This window comes from Elephas maximus, chromosome 12 (genome assembly GCF_024166365.1).
Source record: "Elephas maximus indicus isolate mEleMax1 chromosome 12, mEleMax1 primary haplotype, whole genome shotgun sequence".
NCBI lineage: Eukaryota > Metazoa > Chordata > Mammalia > Proboscidea > Elephantidae > Elephas > Elephas maximus.
In genome coordinates, this window is record NC_064830.1 from 100,702,666 (window position 1) to 100,713,867 (window position 11,202).

Genomic DNA, 11,202 nt, shown 5'->3' on the forward strand with positions numbered 1-11,202 from the left:
TCAGGGAAGACTTGACGGCAACTGGGTGGTTTCCCTCTGATGGTTAAGTGCCACATCTGTCCACTGGCCCTCCAGGATTCTGTCATTCTCCCTTGACATGAGGGAATCCGATTCCAAGACAGCATGTCTAACGTCAGCACAGGTATACGGAGAAGAGCTACTATTGACCTTCTGAGTGGTGTGGCACCCCTTTTCCAGCACGTTCCTTATCTGCTTAGTGAAGGGAGTGTCTGTCCTTTTGGCCCCTCCCAAGGAACATAGCCAGCAGTGGGTTCTTGGGAGTAAAATAGCTGTTTCCTCCAGGCCTTTCGGTACCTTCCTCAGCATTCTGCCAAGGCAGTCCTGGCAACTCCAAACTCATCGACAGCAGTCCATCATTACATCCACGCTTCCAGGAACCACCCCAGAAGAGTATTAAGATCAGCTCCAGGGCCTTTGCCAGGGCATTACATCCAGGGACATAGGAGGATGCTCCCATTTCAATAAACTCTCCCTTCCCCAGCCTTATACTCCACCCACCAAGTCTATCATCTTCAAGATCCATTCCCAGGCACTCTCTCCTGGTTCCTACCGGTATGTATTAGCCAGGTGTTACAGTTTCTCGAGTAGCCCTGGTGATGTGGTAGTTAAAGCGGTTGACTGTTAACCAAAAGGTCAGTGGCTCAAACCCACCAGCTGCTCGGGGGGAGAAAGATGTGGCAGTCTGCTTCTGTAAACATCACGGCCTTAGAAACCCTATAGGACAGTTCTACCATGTCCTGTAGGGTTGCTGAGAGTCAGAGCTGACACAACAGATAGATCTAACGGCCAGAAGGACCATTGGGGGCAGATCTTGGCGGGGAGTGTGGCAAAAGCAACTTAAAAGACATCTGTCACAATAAGCTCTCTGCATAGTGTTCAGGGAAGCTGGTGGGGGGATGGGTGAAGCTACCTTTAGCAAAGGAGAGTAGGCCACTTCTGCAGGCCCAGAGGGTTTGGGGGAGCCTGGGGACTCAGAGTTCCCGGTACATCACCAGATACCCCCAATCCAAGTGGGAAAGTCTCTCTCCTTCCACATTGGGGCCCTGACTGGAGTATGGGAGCTTGGAGGGCTGAAGTGACAGCCTTCTCTGGCATCCAGCTGTGCTCATGCCCCAGGGCTGAGGCTGGCCTTCAGTCTGTCCTCAGCTGCAGGAAATGAGGGTGTCTTTAAATCCCGGCAGGGAGGGCTCCTGTCACTCTGCCTTAGGCTGATAATTGTGGACCTGGTACTGTCATCTTCCCTCATCACGGGATTGACTGTACTCAGCAAAACCACCATTCCACAGTCCCGACAGCGACCAGTTCGCTCATATATCTCAAGTGCTCAGGATACCACGTGAGCTGGAGCATCCCCTCCCACCTAGTTTCCCAGGGGGTCCCAGCCAGAGGTCCCCACAACTCACCACCCACCAGGGGGTCCCTGTGGCTCTCCAACAAGGGATCCAAACCCAGAATCCCACCTGTAGTGTAGATGCCACTTCCTAGGACCACCTTCAATGCCATCAGTCTTAGGATGGGTTCCCAAGAAGCAGACCTTGAAACAAGGATTTGTGTGAAGTGATCTAGTCAGGAAGTGCTCCTAGGGGGTGCAGGAGTGAGAAAAGTGGGACAGGGAAAGAGAGGAAGCCAAGTAAGGGCTTGAGCTCAAACAGAGTCCCGCAAAGGGTGTTTCCCCCCGATTCCACCAGGAATCTCTGGAGTGTGGTAAGCACCTCAGAGCCATCCTGACCAGAGGCAGGACAGCTTGGCTTGCACGCTCCTCCCAACCATCTTTCTTTGCTGAGAGGCCCTTCTCAGGCACTTCCGGCTCTCAGTACAGGGGGATAAAAGTGGATCCTGCACCCCAAATTCTTCTTCAAAGAAGAACTGAAGATGCTGACTGTTTGGAGGCGGAAGCTGGGGAGCAGGAGGACACGGAAATGGTACAAAAGGGTCTGAGAGGATCTGCCTGGTCGAGTCTTAATAGAATCAAGGAATCTCAGGGCAGGAAGGTGCCTCCAGGCCTCATGACTCTCCTGCTCCGGGGGCATCCAGATGTGCTTTTTAAAACACCCGACGTTGGCAATCTCAGCCCCAGACTCCACTCTGTCGTTGAGCTGAGTTGTTACAGATCCCATCCTTACAGGAGTCGAGACTGTCCTCTCAAGTGTCTAACCTCTGGTCCGCATTCCTCCCACAAGGGTTTTAGTGAGTAAGTCCATTTCCTGGCTACAGTGTGCCTGACCTAAGCCAGGGTATTTTCAATCGCCTCAATATGCACATGAAAGCTGGACAACGAATAAGGAAGACCGGAGAAGAATTGATGCCTTTGAATTATAGTGTTCATGAAGAATATTGAATATATATCATGGACTGCCAGAAAAACGAACAAGTCTGTCTTGGAAGAAGTATTAGCCAGAATGCTCCAAAGAAGCAAGGACGGTGAGAATTCATCTCACTTGCTTTGGACATGTTATCAGGAGGGACCAGTCCCTGGAGAAGGACATCATGCTTGGTAAAGTGGAAGGTCATCGAAAAAGAGGAAGACCCTCAATGAGATGGGCTGACACAATGGCTGCAACCATGGGTTCAAACACATCAACGATTGTGAGGACAGCTCAGGACCAGGCAATGTTTCATTCTGTTATACACAGGATCACTATGAGTTAGAGTCAACTCAGTGGCATCTAACAACAACATTCTCTGGTCAAGGACCTCAGGCTGGCAGGCAGGTTGTGGGATGAGGAGTGCCAGATGTGTGCCTAAATAATAAGCCCCATGTTCTAGAACAACTAGTGAGCTCTCGTGGTGCAGTGGTTAAGGGGGCTCAACTGCTAACCAGAAGGTCTGTGGTTCAAACCCACCAGCCCCTCCATGGGAGAAAGATGCGGCAGTCTGCTTCTATAAAGATCACAGCCTTGAAACCCTATAGGGCAATTCTATTCTGTCCTGTGGGGTGCTCTGAGTCAGAATTTACTCAACAGCAATAGGTTTAGAACAACCAGGAAAACTTTCCTTAGAAATCCACTCAAACTACAGGTGAAAACACAAAGGCAGGACAATGAAGTCACTTGTTTTCATTTATTTTTCTTTTTTTGTTTCTCACTTACCAACACATTTGTAAAATGTAACAGGCTGTGTTAGCAACAGAGAGGCAGGGAGGAAAGAGCCGAGCAGGATGGACGCAGCCGCAGGTGGGAAACCAGGTAGAAGAGGAAGTGCTTGGGGGCCAGGGGGCAGGCATCATTCTGCCTTGCCACAAGGCATCAGCAACTGCTGCTGCTCTCATGGTGCCCCAGATGATTTTATAACTGTCGTAAAGACCAGCTCTGTGGCCCCAATCCTTGTCCTCAACATTCTCCTCCTACCCCCACCCAGCCCCTGAGACCCAACTCCATAACCTCAGCCCCTGGGCAGCACCTCAGAAGCTTAGAACTGGTGGGCCCCAGGGAGGGGCTCTTTCTGAGGGGTCCCCTCCTTCAAACCTTGGATAGCACTCCCAGAATGCTCTCTGCTTCAGCCATAGGCTTTTACTCAGTAGGACTGAAGGAGACGCTGTAGGCATTGGAACATGGCAACCAAGAGGCCCACAGTCCAGTGCCTCAGCCCTGCCACCAAGTGTGCTAGAACCTGGGCTATCCTGGAGGGAAGGTTTTTACCTCCAATCCAGGGCACGACTTTCTGGCACTTCCACTTTGACCCAATAAGTGCTTTGCCCCTGTGTTTATAAACACAAGCATTTTAACCAGAATGATATCCACCCTGATATATTTTCATTCCAGAAAGTATTTCCAAGGCAAATGCCACTGAGGACAACGAAATGCCTTGAGCAGTTTTCCATGCGGTGCAGACACGTTGTTTCCTTCTGTCCTTTTTTCCCCTTCAAACAGTTTTCATCAGGATCAAATCCTTGTCACATAAGCGTTACCACCTATACTTGATTCACTGCTTAATGTTCACTCCATGTCAAATGTCATCAACTGTCCCATCTGTCACTGGGAGTTTTCTTTTGTGGCTCTCATTTCTAGTACCTTCCAATTTCCCCAAGGCAACATTTGGCCAGCCTTGGTACTCAACAACACATTTTTACCATGTGCTGTTTTAGCCATAACCCTTTTCCCCTTGCCAGTTGTTTCTGGGCTTATGATAAGTTATGACTCGGTGGTACTTCTCAGTTAATCTGGGAGAAACATGGAAGCCTTTTCCTAACAACATTCCAGGATTTCTCGAAAGACCACAAAATGGGGTCAAAACGTCCTAGTATGTGCTGTGCTTCCTGCGCAGGGGCAGGTGGGAGGAGCGCTAGCCCCCCTGGCCTTTAAGCTCAAGGACCACCTCCATTCCAACCGTGGCTCCCACCTTGGCACCCCCATCTGGACTTTGACCGCTCATGCCCGGGCAGCTTGGCTTCCCGGGCATCACTGGCGCACGAAGCCTCAAGGTGCCTTGTTCATGGGTGCGGCTGCCACGGTGCCCTGCTCTGGGCACAACGGCGTGGCTGTGGCCGTGGGCCTCGAGCTGCGGAGCAGGCCCAGGCCCCGAGAGCGGCCGGCGCCGTGCAGCTGGCGCTCGTGGCGGCGGATCTGTACCTTGTGGCGGAAGCGCTCTCCGCAGTCTTCGCAGACATAGGGTCGCTCCCCCGAGTGCGTACGCCGATGGCGCAGCAGGTTGGACGAGACGCTAAAGCGCTTGCCGCAGTCGCTGCAGGCGTAGGGCCGCTCGCCCGTGTGCGTGCGCTGGTGCTGAACGAGTGCTGAGCTCTCGCTGAAGCGCTTGGCGCAGTAGGAGCAGGCGTAGGGCTTCTCGCCCGTGTGGATGCGCTGGTGCGTCACCAGGTTTGAGTGCTGCGAGAAGCCCTTGCCGCACTCGCCGCAGCGGTGCGGTCGCTCCCCGGTGTGCGTGGCCTGGTGCCGCACCAAGTCCGTGCTGCGGCTGAAGCCCTTGCCGCACTCGCCGCAGATAGTGGGCCGGTCCCGTGCGCGCCGCCGCCGCCGCTGTCGGGCCGGCGTCAGGGCTGCGCTGCCCGCGGGGCCTGGGATAGCCACCACCGCTGATGTGGCCACGGTGGGCAGCACCATGAGCTCCTGCACCACCACGTAGCCTGGGGGCGCCACAACGACTGTGGCTGGAGCCCCGGGCCCCGCCGCCCCACCAGCCCCTGCCGCGGGCACCAACTCCAGCTGCAGCTCCGGCTGCACGGGCGTCAGCTCCAGCTGCACCTCCTGCTGCTGCGCGCCCAGGTCCACCGGGGTCAGCTCCAGCTGCACCTCCTGCTGCTCCAGCTGCTGCTGCTGCTGCTCCAGCTGCTGCTCCAGTTGCTGCAGCTGCTCCTGCAGTTTGAGCTGCAGCTGCCGCTGCTCCTGCTGCCGCTCCAGCTCCTGCCGCTGCCGCTCCAGCTCCTGCCGCTGCTGCTCCAGCTCCTGCTCCGTCCCCAGATCCACGGGCATGAGCTCCAGCTCCACCTCTTCGTCCTCGTCTGGCTCCACTGCGGGGGGCTGCAGCTGCTGCTGTTGCAACTGTCCTTGCTGCTGTTGCAACAGCTGCTGCTGTAACTGTTCCTGCTGTCGCTGCAGTAACTGCTGTTGTTGCTGCAACAATTGCTGCTGCTGCAGGTGCTGCTGCTGTAACTGTTCCTGCTGCTGCTGCAACAGTTGCAGCTGTTGCTGTAGTTGTTCCTGCTGCTGTTGTTGTAACTGTTGTTGCTGTAATGGTTCCTGGGGCTGTAAGAGTTTCTGTTGTCGCAATTGCTGCTGCTGCTGCTGGTGTAACAGCTGCTGCTGTAACTGTACCTGCTGTTGTTGCAGCAGCTGCTGCTCTTGCACGTGCTGCGACTGTAACTGTTCCTGCTGTTGCTGCAACAGCTGTAACAGTTTCTGCTGTTGCAATTGCTGCTCTGGTTGTAGGAGCAGCACCTGCTGCTGTAAGTGTGCCTGCTGTTGCTGCGGCAGCTGCCGCTCTTGCGCTTGTTGTTGCTGTAACTGCCCTGGTTGTGGCAGCTGCTGCTCTTCCCCCTGCTGCTGCTGCAATGGTCCCTGCTGCTGTAGCTGTACCGGCTGTTGTTGCAACAGTTGCTGCTGCAACGGTTGCTGCTGTTGTGGCGGCGGCTGTAACTGTACCGGCTGTTGTGGCGGCGGCTGTAGCTGTACCGGCTGTTGTGGCGGCGGCTGTAGCTGTACCGGCTGTTGTGGCGGCGGCTGTAGCTGTACCGGCTGTTGTGGCGGCGGCTGTAGCTGTACCGGCTGTTGTGGCGGCGGCTGTAGCTGTACCGGCTGTTGTGGCGGCGGCTGTAGCTGTACCGGCTGTTGTGGCGGCGGCTGTAGCTGTACCGGCTGTTGTGGCGGCGGCTGTAGCTGTACCGGCTGTTGTGGCGGCTGTAGCTGTACCGGCTGTTGTGGCGGCGGCTGTAGCTGTACCGGCTGTTGTGGTGGCGGCTGCTGTTCTTGGGCTTGCTGCTGCTGCAGCGGTTCCTGCTGTTGTACAGAGCGAGGTTGTCCCTGTAGCTCCCGCTGTTGTCGAGGCCGCTGCCCTTGTCCATCTTGCTGCTGCTGCTGCAGTCCCGGCTGATGGCCTGCTAACTGGTTTGGGGGCTGCTGTTGCTGCAACTGCTCTCGCTGCGGCCGTCGATGCAGCTCTGGCTGCCGCTCTAACTGCTGCAGTTGCAACTCCTGCTGTCCTAGCTGGGCTTCCGCAGTGAACTCACCGGCCCCCATCGGGTCTGAGACCGCTGGCCGTGCTGGGCTGCTGCTCCCCTCCTGAACCTCTTCTTCCTCCTGGCTCTCACTCCCGCCACTGCCACCTGTAGTGGAAATGGCAGGAAGCTGGGAGAGAAAGACCTACAGGCAGCTCTCTGGTCCAGACACCCAGAACCTCCCCTTGCCCCATGCGCAGCCACTCAAGGATACACCAAGAGCTCCCAGCAGGGACCCCAGAGCACCAAATCAACGGGGCAGAAATGGAAACGTCCAGAGAGGTTGGCTTGGCTTGGTAACATACCCAGAAGGCTGCTGGTCACCTGGCACAGGATCCAGGTCCTGATGCCTCCTCTTGGCCTCCCTTCACCTGGACCCCATGCTCTTAGAGCTTGGCACTGACACCAGTTCAGGTGCCCGGGGCTCCCCGACACAATTCCCTGAGAAGTCTTAGATGCGTAATTACCATCCAGTGGGAGTCAATGAACCTGCCATTCCAAAGGCCAAAACATCAACCCCATGATGAACTCTGACCTCTGTGAAAAGTCACACCTTAAAGAGATGAAGCTCTCCTCTGTAATAGTGAAGAATTCCTATAAAGTTGCCTGGAAGTGTGACCAGAATTAGTTTCTGAAAGTCACTAATGTGTCACAGAAAATGCTAGGCTTTGAATGGGAAGTCCTCAGTTCAAATCTTAACTACCATCTGTAGGCTCAGGGTGCTGTCTGCAAGGCACCTTCCTGATACCCACACCTTGAGTCTAATGAGTTAACCATGAAGGGCCCTGGCATATTCCCTGAAACCTGGTCCAAACCAAACCGGTTGCCATTGAATTGATTCTGACTCATAGCAACCCTACAGGACAGAGTAGAACTGCCCCATAGGGTTTCCAAGAAGCGGCTGATGGATCTGAACTGCCGACCTTTTGGTTAACAGTCGCCCTCTTAACCCCTGTGCCATGCTTGAAAAATCCCTCTCCTGCAGGTTACGAATTAGTTTGCAAACTAACTAACACTTTGGAAATACCAAGTATGGAACTAACTTCATGTGAAACAACCTGAAGACTCAGTGTTTTGGATGGTTATTCTAGGAAGGAAAGGGTTAACTCACAGCCCCAAAACAACACAGCGACTGTCCAATTACTGAAACTCTGGGAACCACCCTTTTCCCATCTGCAAATGGAGAAAAACCATTTTCAGGGATGTTATGAGAATGAGAGAGGAAAATGTGCAGCCCCAGAGCCGTGCAAGGCACGGAGTAAGTTCTGGATGAACAGGAGTTGCCTAAGCCATTACATCTGACCTTCTGCACCATGTCCACGGTCAGTTTCTCAATTTGAGCATTATTATTTGTGTTATCCAGTCCCTAGGTGGCGCAGATGGTTTGCAATCCACTGCTAACCTAAACGTTGGTCATTCAAACCCACCCAACGGAGTCATAGAACAAAGGCCTGGCTATGTGTTTCTGTAAAGGTCATAGCCAAGAAAACTCGATGGAGCATTTCTACTCTGTAAAACACAGGGTCGCCAGGAGTCATACTCAACTTGACAGCAATGGGTTTATTATGTTGGGGGTGAAGGGGAGCTGGTAGTTCAGTGGTAGAATTCTTGCTTCCCATGCAGGAGACCCAGGCTCGATTCCCAGCCAACGCACCTCATGCGCAGCCATCACCCCCTCTGTCAGTGGCTTGTGTGTTATGCTGTGATGTTGAACAGGTTTCAGCAGAGCTTCTGGACTAAGACAGACTAGGAAGAAAGGCCTGGTGATCTACCTCTAAAAATCTGTCAGTTAAAACCCTATGGATCACAATGGTCCGATCGGCAATCAATCATGGGGATGGGGTGCAGGACCAGGCAACATTTCATTCCATTCCATACGTGGGGTCGCCATAAGTGAGAGGCCCACTCGACAGCCACTAACAACGTTGTGTAATCACAAAATCATAATTCTTCTTTAAGTGCGTGACCCTAAGGGCCTTTCTCCGTTCCTGAGTCTGATCTCACTACAGCATTGTATTTTCAATTTTGTCATGGAAAGGAATGAAAGCAATGGTTTGCTTTATAAAAGCTCGTTTTGTGGCCACTTTTCCAGGAATAGAAGGATTTAATAAAACCAAGAATAAAAACACATGTATATAATTTCCTTTTAGAAAAATATTCTTAATGACCTTGGCTTAGGCTGAAGTATCAGTAGATGTATTTCTCATGTACATTCACATCAGCTGGGGGTAGGCAGGTGGCGGATGGGGAGAGCCATGAAAAACCATCCCACCAACAAGTCCAGTGTTTCAAAGATACTCCCTTCTGCTACCTCCTCGGGGAGCAACAGGAATGGATCACGCTGCTGTGTGAGTCTCCGCTTTTCTAGATCAGTCCTTGGTTGTATGGGCACCGGCCACTCCTGACTCCCTGGAGCAGCAGTTTACTTCAGCGTGTTTAACAGAGGCCTTTTGGCAAACAAATGATCAAGTGGTATCTGGTGCGCATACCTTTGTAAGACTTGTCAGTCAGGCTTACACATCAGAAGATTCTTTGTTTAGTCCTCATGTCCCATCTGACCCCTCTAATTCCCTCGGTTCTTTCTAAGCTCTGTTCAGCCCTGCCTCCACCCTTTTTCCATACCCCTTAAGCACAGAGTGGAAAATCATCTCCCACAAGCCAGGACACCACAGAAGGATTGACCTAAAAGCTCTGGTTTGCCCAGAGCAGGTCCCAGCGGCAGAAGGGGGTCTTGGAAGTTCTGCAGGGCCACATTTGCCCCTGGGCATCCGGAAGTAGGCAGGGGAAGAGTAGGCAAGGTCAGAGGTCACAGGGGAAAAGAGACATCTTTGAGTCAGTGTCTGAGGAGGGAGGGCAGAGAGATTAGGTCTGGGGACTCATTCCTGGATGCCAGTGGGAGAATGCTGGAGGCCCCCTGGTGGCTAGGGAAACAAAGCCAGCAGGCAGCAGCAAGTATACATCCAGGGATAGGGAGCGTGGGGCTGAGAATGTCAGCACCACCAGGGAGCGCCTCACAGCAACATCTCAGCCTGGCAGAGCTGCCTCAGAAAATTCCAAGGCAAACCTGGCAGTGCTACTAAGGCAGCTGAACTCCGCTGGTGGGAGCAGGTACAACCCTGCAACCACCCAGGCAGCATCCTTCCAGACCAGAAGCTTCTACCACCCTTCATCTCCTCTCTCTGCCACAAGCAGGCCTGGGGCTCTGCCAAAGGGCCACCACTGGGACCCTAGGATCATGTCCTGATTCCGGAGGCCCCACCAGCCCCTCACCTGAGAGGGTGTCAGGCCCTGGGCCCCCATCCTGGAGGCACCGCAACTCCAGCACAAAGGTTTCAGTTGCTGGCCCTAGCTCCATCCTGGTGGTCAGACAGGGGTCCCAGGGAGCTGGCTGTGCTGAAAGGAAGAAAGGAAGCTGTTCAGATGGGGTGGGAATGACACCCACCACAGACAGCCCACAACTTCTATCCCAAGTCTACCCCAGAGTGGACAGCTCCCCCTCTGCGGCAAAAGCTGGACAGCAAAGTCCACACTGGCAGGGAGGGATTGAGGAAGTAAGGGAGGTGGGTGGCTGGAGCCTCAGGGCTGGGGAGGTGGCAGCTGACCCTGGACCCCATTTTCCCACTCAGAAGAAGTCCTTCCTCTCTTCACTTTTGGTGGGCTCACCATTCAGCCCCAAGCAGGAGGGAGAACGTCAGCAAGAGAGGAGCTTAAGTCACAGAAAACACAACTTGGGGAATTGTGCAACAAAAGGGAGGCTCGTCCATGTCACATTCCCCCTGCAAAGTGCCAGCAGTTCTGTGCACCTCTCTGGCCTCCTCTCTCCAACACTGCTCTGGGGGCTTGCCCAGCTGCCAAGGCCACCAACGGCCACGGGTCCCCTGCCACATGTGTCCAGACGCCACTCCAGCTCCTTGGGAATGCAGGGAGTTGCAGAGACATACAACCCAGGGAACCAGCAGGGGGCTGGTGGGCCCTGGGCCTGGCCTCTCCTGAGGGCTGTTTTTCCCGTGCTCTCCTGCACACCTGCGTCCACCCTGCTCCTCAGAGCTGTCCCCACATCCAGTCCTCCCCTCGCCCCCAACCCCTCTAGCCTTTCAGAGTCCAGTTCAAAGACTCTTAGGAGGTGCGATCCCGGTCACCCAGCTATGCCCATCCCTGGGCCTCACCTGGTACAGCATGTCCTGCTCCTCACAGCAGCCTCTGCTCTGAAAAGGGGTGATCTGCAAGGGCTGGAAGGTGAAGGCCAAGGAGCTCAGCCAGCTTCTGCCTGAGAGGACTCCATCCCGAAGGAGCCCAGGAGGCGCTGGGCCAGCCTGGGCCTTTTTGGGCACTGCGCAGAGTGTGCGCTGCAGGGCCTCCAGGGTTGCCCTGGGCCAAAAGAGGGGCAGATGGAGTTGGAGAAGGGGCCTGTCCCGAGGAAGTTGCTGGAGACTCCTGAGCAGGGGTAGGGGGGGTGGAGGCAAAGCTGGGGTCCGGCCGCACGGCGCGGGCTCTGCGGGGTCCGAGGCCACCCC

General features: G+C 54.5%; 1 protein-coding gene across 1 annotated transcript in view; it reads right to left on the reverse strand.

Moving 5' to 3' along the window:
• The window catches only part of LOC126087545 (uncharacterized), a 33,235-nt gene extending 22,292 nt beyond the window's left edge, over positions 1 to 10,943 (reverse strand). Inside the window, exons 1-3 of the mRNA XM_049905069.1 lie at positions 10,855 to 10,943; positions 9,959 to 10,081; positions 4,446 to 6,796 (exon numbers count right to left, since the gene is read on the reverse strand). Coding sequence (XP_049761026.1) covers positions 4,446 to 6,796; positions 9,959 to 10,043 — 2,436 coding nt within the window. The 5' untranslated portion in view covers positions 10,044 to 10,081; positions 10,855 to 10,943. The remainder of the gene's footprint in view (positions 1 to 4,445; positions 6,797 to 9,958; positions 10,082 to 10,854) is intronic.
• Between the last annotated feature and the right edge of the window lie 259 nt (positions 10,944 to 11,202).